We start from the raw sequence: 19906 nt of genomic DNA, 5'->3' as shown, positions 1-19906 counted from the left end.
GTTGGCTGGGAGACCAGATGGCCACCAGGTCCCTGAGGTGGGGTGGGAAAAGAGGTTTGTCACTACTTCAGGCCTGGGCCCAGCTGGTGGGAGCCATGGCAAGGGCTGTGGGAGCCTGGAGAACAGAGCCTGCCGCCAGGCCGGAGCCCCCAGCTCATCTGCACCTCCAAGGTCAGAGGGCCTGCAGGTCCCCAAAGCATCTGGCTGCACTCTGCTTCCCACCACGCTTCTTGCCAGAACTCCTGGTGGATTTTTTATCCTTCAGTTTTGCTAAATTCCATTATGTGCATTAACAGTTTGTATGTGTGTGTGTGTAATTTTCAGGGCTTTCTATATATATAAATCTTGTCACGGCCGGGAACAGTGGCTCACGCCTGTAATCCCAGCACTTTTGGAGTCTGATGTGGGAGGACTGCTTGAGCCTGGGAGTTCGAGACTAGCCTGGGTAACGTGGTGAGACCCCTGTGTCTACAGAATAATTTTTAAAAATTAGCAGGCGTGGTGGCATGTGCCTATGGTCGCATCTACTCTAGAGGCTGAGGCAGGAGAATTGCTTGAGCCTAGAAAGTTGAGGCTGCAGTGAGCCATTATTGCACCATTGCACTCCAGCCTGGGCCACAAAGGGAGATCTCACCTCTCAAAAATAAATAAACAAACAAACAAACACAAGTTCCCTGACCTTCTTTCCCTACCCTGGACAACTGATTTTCTAACAATAACTACAATAGAGGCACAGCCTCCCTGATGTGTGGATCCTGCATCATTCAACTCCCTTCTCTTCCCAGAATCACCCTGACACTGGCCTGCCCCATGGACTTGAAGAATTTCCCCATGGATGTCCAGACATGTATCATGCAACTGGAAAGCTGTGAGTCTCTTGCATGAGTCCTCTAGAAAGAACCAGGCTCCCTTTTTTTACCCATGGGACAGGCAGAAATTCCCACACAGCTGCTCCTAACCACTAGAGCCCAGGAGATTACTATAATAACCCAAAATATTCCATGAAGGACTTTGCTTTTAGAAAATGCATTAGAAATATAACTCCCCTTACATTGCCTGAGGACCACGTTTTGGAGCCAGCAGCGTTCTCCAAAGGGTCATTGTCCCATGTCTATGGTTAATGTGAATGGAGGAGAAATGACTTGAATGAGTCATGGTCTTTGAAACCACAAGAAGTTCACTCCAGCAGGGGAAGTAACAACTGACTGCACAAATAACTCTAATAAAGGGTGGCAAGTGATTGTTGTGTTGTTAGAAGTACAAAGCACTGTGGCCTCATGGCAGAAAGAGTGCTTCCTTTTGATGGAGAAAGAGAGAGGGTATTGGAGTAGACTTTATGGAGGACCGGGATTTTAACAGATTGGAAAGCTGACTCCTGTGATTGCAAACAGAGAAACCAATCTGACTAACTTAAAAATACAGAAACCAAGGCAGAGCACTTAGACAACAGGAACTAATCGACCATTTCCTTGGAGTTCTACCTGTGAAGGGAATGAGCACAAACCAATTCTGAACCTCCTGTTACTTCACTCAATAGTTGCTGAAGTGCTGGGGCACAGTCTGGCCTAGCTTGAGTCACCATTTCACACTTTCTACCTTCTACCCCAGCCAGTGGTTAGTCCCACCAAGACAGCATGCAATAGAGTTGTTCCACAGAGGAATATCTGCTGTGAGCAAAAGAGGAGGCTGACAAGGATGGTGTGCAGGTGAAAATAGCAGATGTCAACAGCATTTCACCATGGGAGTAAGAGAGGGAACAACAGGACAAGCTAATGCAGAAGGTTGGGAAGAGAGGTGGAAGGGCTCTGAGGTAGATACAAATAACCTGTTTTTTACCTCTTTTGAGAGGAAAATAAAAAGCAACCTGGTCTCACAAGTTTCATCAAGTGTCTGATGTTTCTCTCAGTCTCTAACCCTAACCAACTTTGACATGCTTCAAACAAGTGCTTCTGAGTGGTGACTGCTCCTTCTTCTGATCCCATCCCAGTTGGATATACCATGAATGACCTCATCTTTGAGTGGCAGGAACAGGGAGCCGTGCAGGTGGCAGATGGACTAACTCTGCCCCAGTTTATCTTGAAGGAAGAGAAGGACTTGAGATACTGCACCAAGCACTACAACACAGGTAGGTACAAGGGCCATCCTCCTCAGATCCCACCCCCCAACCAGGACCAGAGGTCATTTCAAACACATTCAATCATTGATTCAACAGATCTTATGAAGTACCCATGATGGGCACAGCTCTATTACCTACTGGTTAAAAGAATAGGTTTTGAAACAAAAAAGTGGCTCTGACATTTTCTTCCTATGACTCCTGCAGTGAGTGACTGAAGCATGGGCCCTACCTAATTACCAGGGAAGCTGGTAAATACAGTCATTATTCCAGGTAGCAGAATGGATCCTATTTCTAAGGCAGAAGTGAAGAACTGATATTGGGAAGATACCTAGTAGTCTCTGTCACAGATGAACTGGCATTTCCAATAGAGCAAAAGTAGAGAGAATGCTCACAATAGACCTCAGCAAGAGGGAGCTGAGAGGTGTCACTGAAGGTTAGTAAATAGCTAGAAAAAGTTCACTAGCCTGTGAGCTATGAGACAGCAGAGAAGCCACGATGGTGTAGCTCAGCTCTCTGTCTCCCATGCCTTTGTCAGAAGATTGAATATCTGGATGACTAACTGGGGCCAGATCAAGACTGGCTTTGTGTGTCCTGTCTCAGGCTGAGAACAAGCTCATAAAAGCACGGGAGAAGAAAGTCAGTCAGTTGGTATAGCAGCTGGAAGGATGGGTAGGAAGCTGGGGTCTGAACCCAGAAGCACAGAGTAGAGAGGCATGGCAGGCCAGCAAGAGGAGGAGGTGACAGAGAGGGATTGAGAGAAACCATCGTAGGCTCTGGTGTAATTAGACAGCCCAGTGAAGGTACAGGCAGCCTGGGCTGCAGTCTGTCTTGGGCAGCTGCCTCTTTCTGAGTCACCTCAGAGATACTCTCAAAGTCCTTGAGCCATAATGGCATTCCCATAGCAGCCATGAAAGCAATGACTCCCAAGTCAAATCACCACAACTGACTCTTCATCCCTTGAGCCATAATGGCATTCCCATAGCAGCCATGAAAGCAATGACTCCCAAGTCAAATCACCACAACTGACCCTCACATACCAAGTCTTTTACTCTTTATGCAGCATTTTCTTTTCTTTTTTCTTTTTAGCTTTCTTAAGGTATAACTGACCAATAATAATTGTATATATGGAAGATATGCAACGTGATGTTCTGATATACATATGCATTGTGAAATAATTACCACACTCAAGCTAAGTAACATATCCATCAACTCACATACTTCTCATTGTGTGTGTATGTGTGTGTGTGTGTGTGTCTAGTAAGAACACTTAAAGACCTAAATTTAAGATTAAGCTAAAATGATAAAACTTCTAGAAAGACATGAGGACAAATCTTCCTAATCTTAGATTTGGCAATAGATTCTTAGATATAATACCAAAAACACAAGCAATAATGAAAGAACAATAGATAGATTTGACTTCATAAATATTAAAAGTTCATCAAAGGACACTATCAAGATAGTGAAGATAAAGAACCCACAGAATGGGAGAAAATATTTGCAAATCATAAATCTGATAGGAGTCAAATATTCAAAATATATTTTAAAACTCTTAAAATGTGAGGGAAAAAAAAAAGGCCAGGCATGGTGGCTCATGCCTGTAATCCCAGCACTTTGGGTGGCCAAGGCAGGGGGATCACTTGAGGCCGGGAGTTTGAGACCAGCCTGATCAGCATGGTGAAACCCTGTCTCTACTAAAAATACAAAAAAAAAAAAAAATTAGTTGGGCGTGGTGGCACATACCTGTAATCCCAACTACTCTGGAGGCTAAGACAGGAGATCCCTTGAACCCAGGAAACGGAGGCTGCAGTGAGCTGAGATCGTGCCACTGCACTCCAGCCTGAGTGACAGAGTGAGACTCTATCTCAAAAAAGAAAAAGAAAAAAAAAAGTAAAAAGGAGATCTACCCTCTTAGCAAATTTCAAGCACACAGGACACCACTGTTAATTCTAGTCACATTGCTGTACATTAGATCCCCAGAACTTATTCATCTTGCATAACTGAAATTCTGTACCCTTTGATGAACATCTCCCAATTTCCCCCATCCCTCAGCCTTTAGCAACCACCATTCTACTTTCGGCTTCTATAAGTGTGACTATTTTAGATTTCACATACAAGTGAGATCACACAATATATGTCTTTCTGTGTCTGGCTTATTTCACTTAATATAAAAATGTCCTCCAGCTTCATCCACATTGTCACAAATGGCAGAATTTCCTTCTTTTTTAAGGCTGAATAATGTTTCATTTTCTTTATCTATTCATCCATTGAGAAATATATCATGGTCCAGCAATCCCACTTCTAGATACAAAGATACATAGCCAAAGAAAGTAAAACCAGTATCTCAAAGGCATATCTGCACTCCCATGTTCACTGCAGTAATATTCACAATAGCCAAGATATGGAAACAACCTAAATGTACATAGCATATTCTCATTCGTTTCACTTGCTCTTCACCATTTTCATTTAAGTGAGAGCTGAACTCCGTGCTAGACCCTATGGATGCAAGGAGAAAAGACTGACAAGGCCCTGCCTACAGCTTACAGTCCAGGGAACTCCAGGAAATTCCCTATTGTGCTTCAGTAGACAGGAACTAAGGCCCCACCATTAGACTGGGCCCATCCCAGTTCCAGGGATACATAGACAGGGAGGAGACAAGCTGCCTAGTCTAGTGCAGAAGACAGAGAGAGAGACTGACTTGCCCGCTCACTCACTGTATTATGTCTTGAAGGCTCTGATGATCATGTGAACAGGGCTCAGGGAACACAGAAAAAGAGCAGCATTCTGCCTGGGAGAATGTTCACATTTACACTGCCATGGAGGAGAAGGAAGATTTCTTTGGCTGGTTGTGGGAAGGAATAAGGGCATTCTGGGCAAAGGGATAAGCAAGATCAAAAGCTCAGAAACATGAAAGTTCAGGGAATGCTCAAGGCAAGGGGTGGCATGTAGGGAGTCATGATTAGGGTGAAGAAAGACGGGAAAGTGGATAGAAAGACTGGTTAGAGCTTGGTTATAAAGGGCAGGCTAAAGAGTGAACTTTTTCCTGTAGGTAATGGGAACTGCCTTGCATGAGGAAAGAAGGAGGAGACCAAAGGTTTTAGAAGAGGAAATAACAGGATCAAGTCATGTTTTGGGAAGATAACTGGCAGAAAGGTAGAGAAAGTGCCACTTAGGCCCATTCTTAGCAACAAAATACTGATGATGATGATGATGATGACGATGGTGATGATGATGGCAATTGACAATCCTGAACATTTACAACGTATGAGGACTGTGCTAAGTTTTTCATAGGCATCATCTCATTGTATCCTCACATTAATCATATAAGTAACTATATGATAGAGGTATTATTATTATTATCCCCAGTTTACTACACATGAGGAAACATATACAGAACAATTCAAATACTTGTCTAAGGACACAGGTAGTATGAGACTGAACCAGGGAAGGAATGTTCTAAGCTTGTTCTAAGAGCTTGTTCTAAGCCTAGAGCCTTTTGTCCTATTCACCAGGCTACACTGCCTTCTCACTGCAATTTCTTGCAGGTAAATTCACCTGCATTGAGGCCCGGTTCCACCTGGAGCGGCAGATGGGTTACTACCTGATTCAGATGTATATTCCCAGTCTGCTCATTGTCATCCTCTCATGGATCTCCTTCTGGATCAACATGGATGCTGCACCTGCTCGTGTGGGCCTAGGCATCACCACGGTGCTCACCATGACCACCCAGAGCTCTGGCTCTCGAGCATCTCTGCCCAAGGTAAGTCCCATTGCTCAAGAGCACAGAGCACCTGGACAAATAAGGACAGCATCTACTTCCTTGTTCTGCCTAAAACATGGGGAGCAAAGGAATTATTCACTACTTATTTATCTACTATACTTTGCAGGATCCTGCAGATCTTTGCAGGTTCTACACTTTTCTGATCCATCAAACCTTCCACCAGACTCAACATTATGTTCAGTACGAGTTGCCAGACACCACATTCTGCTCCACTGTCTACCAACACCAGACACACATTCTGCTTCATTTACTGTTAACACTCAACTTCACATTCTCCTCCATTCACTTTCAGAGCTAAGTACAACATTCTGCTCTTTTCACCATTAATAGTAAAAACTGTGTGTCAGGGATCTCCAACACTAATCCCATATCTACAGATTTGATAGAAAGATTCATAGGACTCAGCATAAAGTTGTATTTGCAGCTAAGATTTATTTATTTTTTAATTTTTTGAATTTAAAAAGGCCTTTATATTCCACCCTTTGAGTTGCAATTGGGACAACTGGGAGATGGGGAAGAGTTGGAGTGGGATAAAGAACTAGGAGGGGCTCAATGGCTGGAGGTCTGGTCCACTTAGTTTTTGTACTGGAAGAGCTCACTGCCGGTTTCATTGGGAAGACACATGTGGATGAGGGCTTCTGTCACCGAAAAGGGTTCGCAGTTGGCAGAGTGGCGACGGTCTTCAAAGTAACCCTTCTTCTCCTGGCCAACAGTCCAGGGAATGCATATGTTGGCACTACAATTGGCTACACCAGCAGAAAAGTCGTTGATGTTGGAGGTTTTGTGGAATCCAGCTACGTGCTGGGCTTTGTCCAGGCCTCCCTTGGGATCATAGGAACGGATGTGGTACTAGTGCCACTTGCTTAGTTTCTCGATGGCCTACTCAATGTACTTCAGACTATTCTCCTCCCACATGGCCTTGGTGCTAAAGTTGGTATGGCAGCCTGTACCCTTCCAGTTCCCAGGAATGGGCTTAGGATCAAAGGTTGCTATCACTCCAAAGTCTTCACATACATGATGCAAAATGAAACAGGCCACTCAGAAATGATCTCCCATGCTGATTCCTTCACAGCATCCGATTAGAAATTCCCACTGGGCAGGCGTGACCTCAGCATTAGTCCCTGCCATCTTGACTCCAGCATACAAGCAGGCCTGGTAATGGGCCTCCACAATGTCTGTGCCATAGGCTTTGTCTGCTCCCACACTGCAGTAATATGGACCTGGGGTCCTGGGAAGCCATTGGAAGGCCAACCAAAGGGGTGCCCATCTGTCCCCATGAGGGGATATTCCTGGTCCATGCCAAACCAGGGGAAGTGGTTGCTCACCATGTCCATTATCCACTTACAGGTGTGCCTCAAATTGGTCTCTGCAGCCTTTTGGTTGTACTTGAAAACTTCACAGAACACCAGCTTGTAGGGTCTTTACTGAAGGTATCCCAAAACATGGCAGCAGGCACGAAATGCATGTCACTGTTGGCGCCTTCAGACTGTAAAATACTACAGCCATCAAAATGCCAGGCCAGGCATGGTGGCTCATGCCTGTAATCCCAGCACTTTGGGAGGCTGAGGCAGGTGGATCACCTGAGGTCAGGAGTTGGAGACCAGCCTGGCCAACATAGTAAAACCCCGTCTCTACTAAAAATACAAAAAATTAGTTGGGGGTAGTCTCACACACCTGTAACCTAGTTACTTGGGAGGCTGAGGCAGGAGAATCACTTGAACCTGGGAGGCCGAGGTTGCAGCGAGCTGAAATTGTGCCATTGCACTCCAGCCTGGGCAACAAGAGTGAAAACTCTGTCAGAAAGAAAAGAAAGAGAGAAAGAGAGAAACAAAGAAAGAAAGAAAAGAAAGAGGAGGGAAGAAAGGAAGGAAGGAAGGAGGAAGGAAGGAAGGAAGGAAGGAAGGAAGGAAGGAAGGAAGGAAGGAAGGAAGGAAGGAAGGGAAGGAAGGGAGGGAAGGAAGGAAGGGAGGGGGGAGAGAGAGAGAGAGAGAAAGAAAGAAAAGAAAGAAAGAAAGAAAGAAAGAAAGAAAGAAAGAAAGAAAGAAAGAAAGAAAGAAAGAAAGAAAGAAAGAAAGAAAGGCAAGAAAGAAAAAAGAAAAGAAAGAGGGAGAAAGAAAGAAAGAAGAAAAGAAAAGAAAAGAAAAGAAAGAAAAAAGACAAGACAAGACAGAGAAAGAAGAAATTCCACTCAGGCAACTAACTCTTCCACACACTTGGGCTCACTGTCCCGGGTCCGGGTCTTGCAGCGCAGTCCTTCTCCAGTAACATCGATCCAGATATACATGGCCTGGACTCTCTCACCCTGAGACAGGGACATGTACACATGCTTAATGACTTTGTTTAAGTGGAAACATGCTGAGGCAGTCATGGTGGAAGGTGTTCTGGGCGCCGAGCAGGCAGGCGGGTAAAGGTAGGCCGTGAGAGTGAAGTGAGGAGAGGAGAGGAGGCCGCCGTGCTGCTCACACACTCCATTCTTCTCCCATTCTCAGCTCTCCACAGCTACTATTTATTACAGCAACATATTCAGAAGATATGGCTAACTCATCAGGGGGAAAGAACATAGGCAGAGACTAGAGGAATCCATGTGCGGGCTTCCTTACTCTCCCCCTCCCATGAGGGGTCACACAGAATGCACTCTTACTCCAGCAACAACAATGCAGACATGTGTGTGCTATGTTTCTGCCCCAAAAGACAGAAAAACAGAAACTGTTAGCCAGGCATGGTGGCCTGCGCTTGTAATCCCAGCTACTTGGGAGGCTAAGGTTGAAGAATCACTTGAACCCGAGAGGCGGAGGTTGCAGTGATCCAAGATCATGCCACTGCACTCCAGCCTGGGCAACAGAGTGAGACTCCATCTTAAAAAAAAGAAAGAAGGAAAGAAAAACAGAGTCTGCTCTATGCTCTAAGATTCATTAGAGGCTCAGCGTTCCATGTTTTAACTGGGGGCTGGTCATATCAGCACCCTCTGCCTAGCATGTGCCAAAATTCCAGACTCCCAAAAGGAAAGCAGATTGTTCAGCAGGAACCAGATTGTACAATCTAGGCACAGTGAGCCAGCCTTATCAGTTAGGGAAAGTAGGAATATTCCCAAAATCCAAGTTCTCAGATGCCATCCAAGAGGCAACCTTGCAAGCAGGCCCTTCCTAAGATAGCAGCCTCAGGCCTGTTTTGTTAACCCTTTTCTGATCACACTTCAATTTGATACTTATATTTCTAGTGTTAAACACCACATTTGGTGTTAACTCCTAAACTATATTCTGCTTCTTTCACTATCAACACTAGACACAACATTCTGCTCCATTCACTATTAATGTCAGATACACATTCTGCCCCATTCACCCTTATGCCAGACACAACACTCTGTTCCATTCACCTCTAACACCAGACACAGCATCTCCCTTCATCCATTACTAACACCAGGCACTATTTTTCTTTCAGTCACCCTTACGATCAATACAACCTTCTGTTCCCTTCACTGTCAACACTAGATCTTGCATTCTGCTTAATTCACTACTTTTTTTTTTTTTTTTAAGACGAAGTCTCACTCTGTTGTCCAAGCTGGAGCGCAGTGGCGCAATCTCAGCTCACTGCAACCTCCACCTCCCGGGTTCAAGCAATTCTCCCGCCTCAGCCTCCCGGGTAGCTGGGACTACAGGCATGTGCCACCATACCTGGCTAATGTTTGTATTTTTAGTAGAGATGGGGTTTCACTATGTTGGCCAGGCTGGTCTTGAACTCCTGACTTCGTGATCCGCCCACCTTAGCCTCCCAAAGTGCTGGGATTACTTAATTCAGTTCTAACGCTAAACATAATGTTCCGTTTCACTTACTATTAATGCTAGACACCATATACTCCTACATTCACCCCTAGTTGAGGTACAACGTTCTGTGCTTTTCACTGTTAATGATTGATGCTTCATTCTACTCCACTCTCTTTTAATGCTACATGCTGCATTCTACCACATTCACTATTATTGTTTGAGTCGCATTCTGTTCTACTCACTCAAAAATAGACATGATATTCTGCTCTACTATTAATGCCAGACACCACATTCTGCTTCCTTTAGCCTTCTGCTAGAAACAATGTTTTGCACCATTTCCAATTAATGCTGCTTAACATTCTGTTTTGACATAGAAAAGTTGAAAGAATATACAATAAACACCCTCACACCCTTTACCCAGATTCACCAGTCATCATTTCCCACATACACTTTCTCAATATAGGTAGACAGATGGATAAATAGATAGATAGATGGGCAGGTAGGTAGGTAGATGCAATTTTTGCTGAATCAACAAAGACATGGCAATTCACCTCAAAATAAGGAAGGAGAATCACAATGACATTATCACATCTTTAAAAATTAACATTAATTCAATGGTTATTATTGAATTAGAAATAATTCAATTTGAAATAATTCAATAATGTCATCTAATACAGGACCTTTATTTAAATTCTCCCAGTTGTCAAAAAAGTCATCAGAAAATATGATGAGGGATCCAATCAAGCATCCAATTCATATTGCACACAGTTGCTCTATTTTGTCTCTTCTAACCTAGAACAGTCTCCTAGCTGTTTTTTGTTTTTCATGACACTGACTGTTCCATTAACTTTTAATGTGAGACACAACATTCTGTTTCATCTGCCATCAGCAGTAGAACCACACTCTCCTCTATTCCCTTACAACAAAACTCGACAATATGCTCTCTGAAGCATTCACACCAGACCTCAAATTCTGCTACATTCACCACAAATGCTTGAATCCACATTCTTTGATCACTATTAACACCTGACAACACATTCTGCTGTGTGCTATTGTAACAGCAGACATAATGTTCTGCTTTCTTTTCCTTATGCTAGATTCAACATTCTGCTCCACTCACTATTAATAGTTGATGCCACATTCTTCTCTACTTATGGTTTACACTAGACTCAACATTCTGCTGCACTCATGGTTAACAATATTTGGCTCCATATGTTATTAACACTCAACTCCACCTTCCCCTTCATTCATACTTTTTATTTATTTGCCTTTTTAAGCATTAGATTTAGTTCATTTTAGTATATTCACAAAGTTGTACAACCCTATCTATACAACTTCCTACAGATAGTATCTAATTCCAGAACATTTTCATCACCCGGAAAGAAAATCCATACCCTCCAACAGTCACTCCTCATTCTCCACTCCCAAGAGCCTCTGGTAACGATAAATGGATACTTACTACCTGTATAAATCTGCCTTTTCTGGACGTCTCGTATAAATGTAATCATACAATATGCGGCCTTTTATGATTGGCTTTTTTCATTTAGTGTTTCAAGGTTCATCCATGCTGTAGAATGCATCAGTACTTCATTCCTTTATATGGCTGAATAATATTCCATAGTATAGATATATCACATTTTGTTATCCATTCAGCAGTTAGGCATTTGGTTTATTCTCACTTTGGCTATTATAAATAATGCTGCTGTGAACATCTGTGTACAAGTTTTTGTGTGCACATGTTTTTAATTCTCAAAGATATATAACTAGAAGTGAAACTGTTGTGTCACATGTACTACATGCTTAACTTTTTGAGGAACTGCCAAACTGTTTTCCAAAGCAGCTATACCATTTTATGATCCCACCAGGGTTCCAATGTCTCCACATCTTCACAAACATATATTATTATCTGGTTTTTTTAACTGTAGCCATTTAGTGGGTGTGAAATGGTATTGCATTGTGATTTTGATTTGCCTTTTGCTAATGAATAATAATGCTGAGCATCATTTCATGTGCTTAGCGATCACTTCTATATCTTCTTTGGTGAAATGTCTGCATTTCTGCTCCACTCACTATTAAAATCTTTTGGTCACTTTTGTTATTTATCTTATTATTGAGTTGTAACAGTTCTTTATGTATTCTGGATTTTAGACCTTTTTAGATATATGATTTGCGCATATTTTCTCTCATTCTATGTGCTGTGGTTTAGATTCTTGTCTCTTCCAAACCTTGTATTAAAATTTAATCCCCAACATTGGAGGTGGGTCCTAATGGAGGTGTTTGTATCATAGGAGTGGATTCCTCATGAATAGATTAATGCCTTCTTTCAGGGGTGAGTTCTCACTATATTCATTGTTAAAAAGAGCCTGGCCACAGGTAATACACCTGTGTAACAAACCTGCATGTTCTGCACATGTATCCCAAAACTTAAAGTAAAATTAAAAAATAAATAAAATTTTTAAAAATGATTTTTAAAAAGAGCCTGGCATCTCCCATCCACTTCTTACTTCCTCTGTCACCATGTGATCTCTGTTCATGGCTTCCCTTCACTTTCTACCATGAGTGGAAGCAGCCTGAGGCCCTCACCAGATGCCCAGTCTTGAACTTTTCCAAACATCAGAATTGTGAGCCAAATAAACCTTTTTTTCTTTATAAATTATCCCATCTTAGATATTCTTTTGAAGTAACACAAAATGGACTAAGACTCTATGGGTTTTCTTTTCACTTGATTGATAGTATCATTTATGCACAAAGGTTTTTAATTTTGATAAATTCTAATTTATCTATTTTTTCTTTTGTTGCTTATACTTTTGGTGTCTTTTTTTTTTTTTGAGATGGAGTATTGCTCTGTCACCCTGTCACCCAGGCTGGAGTGCAGTGACACAGTCGCTGCTCACTGTAACCTCTCCCTCCCGAGTGCAAGCGATTCTCCAGCCTCAGCCTCCCAAGTAGCTGAAATTATAGACATGCACTACCATGCCTGGCTGATTTTTTTTTTTTTTTTTTAAGAGACAAGAGTCTCACTCTGTCTGTTGCCCAGGCTGGAGTGCAGTGGAACGATCTCGGCTTACCGCAAGCTCCGCCTCCCAGGTTCATGCCATTCTCCTGCCTCAGCCTCCCAAGTAGCTGGGACTACAGGCACCCGCCACCACGCCCGACTAATTTTTGTATTTTTAGTAGAGACGGGGTTTCACCATGTTACGCAGGATGGTCTTGATCTTCTGACCTCATGATCTGCCTGCCTAGGCCTCCCAAAAGTGCTGGGATTACAGGCATGAGCCACCGCGCCCGGCCACAATGCCTGGCTAATTTTTATATTTTTAGTAGAGATGGGATTTTGTCATGTTGGCCAGCTTGGTCTCAAACTCCTGACCTCAAGCGATCTGCCTGCCTCAGCCTCCCAAAGTGCTGGGATTACAGGCGTGAGTCACTGCTCCTGGCCTCGGTGTCATTTTTTAGAAACTATTGCCTAATCCAAAGTCATGAAGATTCATACCTATATTTTCTTCTAAGAGTTTCATACTTTAGCTCTTATGTTTAGGTCTTTGGCACATTTAGATTTATTTATATATATGATTTATTTATATATGTGGGGGAAGAGGCCCAACTTCATTCTTTTTTTTTTTTTTTTTTTTTTTTTTTTTTTTTTTTTTTTTTGAGACATAGTCTCACTCTGTCACCCAGGCTAGAGTGCAGTGGCATGATCTTGACTCACTGCAACCTCCACCTACTGGGTTCAAGCAATTCTTCTGCCTCAGCCTCCCGAGTAGCTGGGATTACAGGCATGTGCCACCACACCTGGCTAAGTTTTGTATTTTTACTAGAGATGGGGTTTCACCATGTTGGTCAGACTGGTCTCAAACTCCTGACCCCAGGTGATCCGCCTGCCTCAGCCTCCCAAAGTCCTAGGATTACAGGTGTGAGCCACCATGCCCAGCCCAACTTCATTCTTTGACATGTGAATATCCAGTTGTCCCAACACCATTTTTTGAGAAGAGTATTCTTTTCCCTGTTGAATTGATACCCTTCTCAAAAAAATAAATTGACCCATAAATGGACTGGCTTACTTCTGGACTCTCAGTTCTATTCCATTGATCTATATGTTGATCCTTTTGTCAGTACCACACTGTTCTGATTACAGTAGCTTTGGAGTAACTTTTAAAATCTGGAAGTGCGAGTCCTCCAACTTTGTTCTACTTTTTCAAGATTGTTTTGGCTACTCTCTGTCTTTTGCATTTGCACACAAATATAAATTTTAGAAGCAGCTTGTCAATTTTTGAAATGAAAAAAGTAGCTGGAGTTTTAATAAAGAATGCATTGAATCCATGGACTAATCAGGGGAGTATTGCCATCTTAACAATATTATGTCTTCCAATCCATCAACATGGGATTTCTTCCCATTTATTTAGGTCATCTTTAATTTCTTTCAAGAAAGATTTCTAGTTTTCAGTGTACAAGTCTTGCACCTATTTTGTTAAATTATATAACAGGTATTGTAGAGATATATTCTTTTAAGCTATATAAATTGAATTGTTTTTAAGTTTAATTTTTAAATTCTAGTCCATAGAAATACAATTGATTTTTGTATGTTCATCTTGTATCCAATAACTTTGTTGAACTCATTTATTAACTCTAAGTCTTTTATACATCCTTAGGATTTTCTTTATACAAGACCATGTGATGTACAAATAGAGATTGCTTTACTTTTTCCTTTCTCACCTAGATGTCATTTATTTCTTTTTCTCACCTAATTTCCCTGGCTAGATCTCCCAGTACAATGAAGAACAGAACTGGTAGGAACAGATATTCCTGTCTCATTCCTGATCTTACATAGAAAGCTTTCCATTTTTCACTATTAAGCATGAGTTTAGCTGTGGGTTTTACATAGATGCCCTTTACAGTTTGAGGAAGTTTTCAATTATTAATTTGTTGAGTATTTTTACCATGAAAGGTGTTGAATTTTGTCAAATCCTGTTTCTGCATCTATTTAGAGAATCATGTGATATTTTTCCTTTATTTTATTCATATGGTGACTGATTTTTGTATGTTCAACCAACATTGCATTCCTGGGATACATCCCACTCACTCATAATGTGTAATTCTTTTTCATATGTCACTGGATTTGGTTTGCTAGTGTTTTCTTGAGTTTTTTTTTTTTTTTTTTGGCTATATTCATAAGAAATATTGATATGTAGTTTTCTTTATTGTGATTTCGTTGGTTTTGTTGTCAGGGTAATACTAGCTTCTTAGAATGAGTTGGGAAATGTTCTATCCAATTCCACTTCTCTGAGAGAGTATAAGAAGGATTCGTGTTAATTCTTTAAATGTTTGGTGGAATTAATGAAGGAAGCCATCTGGTCCTGGACAATTCTTTGTCGAATTTTTATTACTAATTTAATCTCCTTACATGTTATGTGTGTATTCAAATTTTCTTTTTTTTTTTTTAAGATGGAGTTTTGCTGTTGTCACCCATGCTGGAGCACAGTGGCACGATCTTGGCTCACGGCAACCTCTGCCTCCTGGGTTCAAGCAATTCTCCTGCCTCAGCCTCCCAAGTAGCTAGGTTTAAAGGTGCACGCCACCATGCTTGGCTAATTTTTGCATTTTTAGTAGAGATGGGGTTTCGCCATGTTGGCCAGGCTGGTCTCAAACTCCTGACCTCAGGTGATCCACCCATCTTGGCCTCCCAAAGTGCTGGGATTACAGGCAAGAGCCACCATCCCTGGCCTCTATTTCTTTTTGAGTCAGTGTCTTTTTAGAAATTTGACCACCTCATTTAGGTTATCAAATTTATTGGCATACAGTTGTTCAAAGTATTCCCTTATAATCCTTTTTATTTCTGTAAAGTCAATGATAATGCCCCCTCTTTCACTCTTTATTTTAGTAATTTGATTCTTCTCTCATTTTTTTTCTTGAATGGTATTGTTAGAAATTATTCAATTTTGCTAATTTTTTCAAAGAATCAACATTTGGTTTCACTGATTTTCTCTATTATTTTTCTACTATTTTACTTATTACCATTCCAATCTTTATTATTTTCTTCCTTCTGCTTGCTTTGACTTTAGTTTGCCTTCCTAGTTTCTTAAGGTGCAAAGTTAGGTTATTGATCTGGGACCTTTCTTCTCTTTAAAACAGATGTTTACAGCTATACACTTCCCTCTAAAAATGATTTTAGCTGCATCTTATTAGTTTTAGTATGTTGTGTTTTTAGTTCATCTCAGAGTATTCCTTAATTTATGTTTTATTTATTCTTTGATGCATTAATTCATTTTTGTGAGTTTTCCAACTTACTTTTGGTTATTTATTTTTAATATTTCATTGAAATCAGAAAACATATTTGGTATGATTTCAACTATTTTAAGTCTGAGACTTGTTCTATGCATAATACATGGTTTATTCTGAAAATACTCCATGTGCACTTCAGAAGAATGTATATTCTTCTGTTATTGGGTGGAGTATTCTATAGGTGTTTCTTAGGTCTAGCTGGTTTACAGTGTCATTTAAAGTTTTCATTTCCTTGGCGATCTTCTAATTGTTCTATTCATTATAAAAAGCAGGGTTTTGAAGACTCCAAGTATTATTGTTGAATTATCTATTTATCGCTTCAATTCAGGCAATTTTGCTTCATACATTTTGGGACTCTGTTGTTAGATGCATAGATGTTTATAATTGTTATATTTCTTGATGTATTGACTCTCTTATTATCAAATGCTCTTCATCTCTTAATAACAATTTTTTTTCCTAAAGATTGGTTTGTTTGTGGGTTTTTTTTTTTTCTGATATTGGTATAATCACCTACAGGCCTCTTTTGGTTAGTGTTTACATGGTACGTTTTTTTCCATTCTTCTACTTTTATCCTAGTTGTGTCTTTGAATCTAAAGTGTGTCTTTTATAGACAGTATGTAGTTGCATTTTATTTTTTAATCAAGTCTGACAATCTCTTTCAATTAGTTTGTTTAGCCTATTTCCACTTAATTTAATTAATGTAATAAAAAATGCAATTTAGTATCATTTACATCTGCCATTGTGTTGTTTTCTATATATATCTTATCTTTTTTGTGTCTTTGTTCCTCCGTTACTGCCTTTTTACATTAAATATGTATTTTTGTGAGTGCAGTTGCTCATGCCTATAATCCCAGCACTTTGGGTTGCTTGAGTTCAGGAGTCCAAGACTAGCCTGGCCAACATGGTGAAACCCCATCTTTGCAAAAGATACTTTTAAAAAAATAGCTGGATGGAATGGCATACAGCTGTAGTCCTAGCTACTTAGGAGGCTGAAGTGGCAGGATTGCTTGAACCTTGGAAATTGAGGCTGCAGTGAGCTATGCTTGCAACACTGCACTCCAGCCTGGGTAACAAAGCAAGACCTTGTCTCAAAAAAACAAACAAACAAACAAACAAACAAAAAAACACTATTTTCTAGTGTGTCATCTTAATTCCCTGGTCATTTCTTTTACTTTTTTTTTTTTTTTTAAGTTATTTTTTTCATGATTGCCCTGGGGATTACAATTTCATCTTATTTCAGAAACATCTAATTCAGATTATTAATACTAACTTAATCACAACAGTGTCTTAGTTTACTTGGACTACTAAAACAAATGCCACAGATTTGGTGGTTTAAACAATAAAAATTTATTTCTCATAGTTCTAAAACCTGGGAAGTCCAAAATCAAGGTAGCAGCTAATTCAGTTGCTAGTGAAGGTTCTCTTTCAGGTTTGCAGATGACCACTTTCTTGCTTTGTGCTAACATGGTAGAGACAGAGTTCTAATTTCTACTGAATTAAGGCCCCACCTGTAAGATCTCACCCTAAAGATCTCACCTCTAAGATCTAACCCTAACCCTAACCCTAACTCTAACCTAATCACTTCCTCGTAGGCCCTGTCTCCAAATACAGTCATATTGGGGGTAAGGACATCAACATATGAATTTTAGGGGCACACAAACATTCAGTTCATAACAGTACACAAAAAACTTTGCTCCTATATAGCTCAATTACCTCCCCCTTTCTTTACACTATTATCATACAAATTACATCTTCATTATATGTGAATTAACACAGGTTTATAATCATTGCTTTACTCAGTTGTCCTTTAAATCAGATAGGAGAAAAAAGTTACAAACAAAAACTACATTTTTTCATATTGTCTTGAATATTTACCTATGCAGTTACTTTTACTAATACTCCTTATTTCTTCATATGAATTTGAGTTATGGTCTAGCATCCTTTTATTTCAGCCTAAAGGACGTCCTTTAGTATTTCTTGTAGGACAGATCTGCTAATGGAAGTAGTTCAGCTTTTGTTTACCTAAAAATATATTTTTCCTTTTTAAGGGATACAGAATTCTTGAGAAAAATTGGCAGTCTTTTCCTTTCAGCACTTTGAAAATGTTATCCCACTGTCTTCTGTACCCCATGGTATTAATGAGAATACAACTGTTAATCAAGAATCCCTTGTACAAAAGAAGTTGCTTCTCTTTTGCTGTTTTATGATTCTGCCTTTGCAGGAGAATTTCTTGAACCTGGGAGGTGGAGATTGCAGTGAGAAGAGATCTAGCCATTGCACTCTAGCTTGGGCGACAGAGCGAGACTCCATATGGAAAAAAAAAAAAAAGATTCTGACCTTGTCTTCTGACATTTTGATGAGGATGTGTGTAGGTGTGGATCTCTTTATCTTACTTGGAGTTCCCTGTGCTGCTTAGATGTATAGATTACTATTTTTCAACACATTTGATTAAGTTTTCAGGCACTATTTTTTAAAATATTCTTTCTCTTCCTGTCTCCACTGCAGATTCCTACTAAACATTATGTTGGTGCATTACATGGTTTCCCACAGGTTTCTGGGGCTGTTTATTTTACTTCATTCTGTTCCTCAGACCATATAATCTAAAATTCACTGATTCTTCTTTAAGCTTCCTGATTCTTCTGTCTTCGTAAATCTACTGTTGATTCCATCTCGTGAAGTTTTCATTTCAGTTATTTTACTTTTCAACTCCAGAATTTCTATTTTATCATTTATTTTTTTGAGATGGACTCTCGCACTGTTGCCCAGGCTAGAGTGTGGTGATACGATCTCAGCTCACTGCAGCCTCTGCCTCCTGTGTTCAAGTGATTCTCCAATCTCGGCCTCCCGAGTAAGCTGGCATTACAGGCAACCACCACCATGCCTGGATAATTTTTGTATTTTTAGTAGAGACGAGGTTTCACCATGTTGGCCGGGCTGGTCTCAAACTCCTGACCTGAGGTGATACACCCGCCTCAGCCTCCCAAAATGCTGGGATTACAGGCTATCATTTCTCTTTACTAATATGCTATAATTTGTGAGACACTGCTCTCATATTTTCCTTTAGTTGTTTAGACATAGTTTCCTTTAGTTTGTTGAACATACTTAAAATAACTGATTTAAAGTCTTTGTCTACTAAGTCCAGCATCTGGGCTTCCTCAGGGGCAGCTTCTTTTGACTACTTTTCACCCTATGTATGAGTCATACTTTCCCCTTTTTTGCATGTCTTAGAATTTTTGTTAAAACTGGACATTTTTTTTTTTTAAGTTCTGGGATACATGTGCAGAACATGCAGGTTTGTTATATAGGTATACACATGTCATGGTGGTTTGCAGCACCCATCAACCCATCTACGTTAGGTATTTCTCCTAATGCTATCCCTCCACTAGCACCCCACCACCCAATAGGCCCTAGTGTGTGATGTTCCCTGCCCTGTGTCCATGTATTCTCACTGTTGAACTCCCACTTATAAGTGAGAACATGCAGTGTTTGATTTTCTGTTCTTGTGTTAGTTTGTTGAGAATAATGGTTTCCAGTTTCGTCCATGTCCCTGCAAAGGACATGAACTCATCCTTTTTATGGCTGCATCATATTCCATAGTGTATATGTGACACATTTTCTTTATCCAGTCTATCATTGATGGACATTTGGGTTGGCTCCAAGGCTTTGCTATTGTGAACAGTACTGCAATAAACATACACGTACATGTGTCTTTATAGTAGAATGATTTATAATCCTTTGGCTATATACCCAATAATGGGATTGTTGGTCAAATTCTAGTTCTAGATCCTTGAGGAATTGCCACACAGTCTTCCACAATGGTTGGACTAATTTACATTCTCACCAACAGTGTAAAAGCATTCCTATTTCTCCACATCCTCTCCAGCATCCGTTATTTCCTGACTTTTTAATGATGGCCATTCTAACTGGTGTGACATGGTGTCTCACTGTGGTTTTGATTTGCATTTCTCT

General features: G+C 40.5%; 1 protein-coding gene, 1 long non-coding RNA gene and 1 pseudogene across 3 annotated transcripts in view; 1 reads left to right on the top strand and 2 right to left on the bottom strand.

Annotated features, from left to right (window-relative positions):
• LOC144329588 (uncharacterized) overlaps positions 1-19906 on the bottom strand; it is a 44033-nt gene that overhangs the window by 3159 nt on the left and 20968 nt on the right. The window lies entirely within an intron of this gene.
• Positions 1-19906, top strand: part of GLRA1 (glycine receptor alpha 1) — a 103957-nt gene that overhangs the window by 69546 nt on the left and 14505 nt on the right. For both annotated transcript variants that reach the window (XM_002804589.4, NM_001194497.1), the window contains exons 5-7: positions 786-868; positions 1988-2125; positions 5659-5873. In XM_002804589.4, the coding sequence (XP_002804635.1) occupies positions 786-868; positions 1988-2125; positions 5659-5873 (436 nt within the window). The remainder of the gene's footprint in view (positions 1-785; positions 869-1987; positions 2126-5658; positions 5874-19906) is intronic.
• On the bottom strand, positions 6325-8657 carry LOC106998999 (glutamine synthetase-like; annotated as a pseudogene).

This window comes from Macaca mulatta, chromosome 6 (genome assembly GCF_049350105.2).
Source record: "Macaca mulatta isolate MMU2019108-1 chromosome 6, T2T-MMU8v2.0, whole genome shotgun sequence".
Lineage (NCBI taxonomy): Eukaryota > Metazoa > Chordata > Mammalia > Primates > Cercopithecidae > Macaca > Macaca mulatta.
This window is presented reverse-complemented; position numbering and strand designations above follow the sequence as displayed.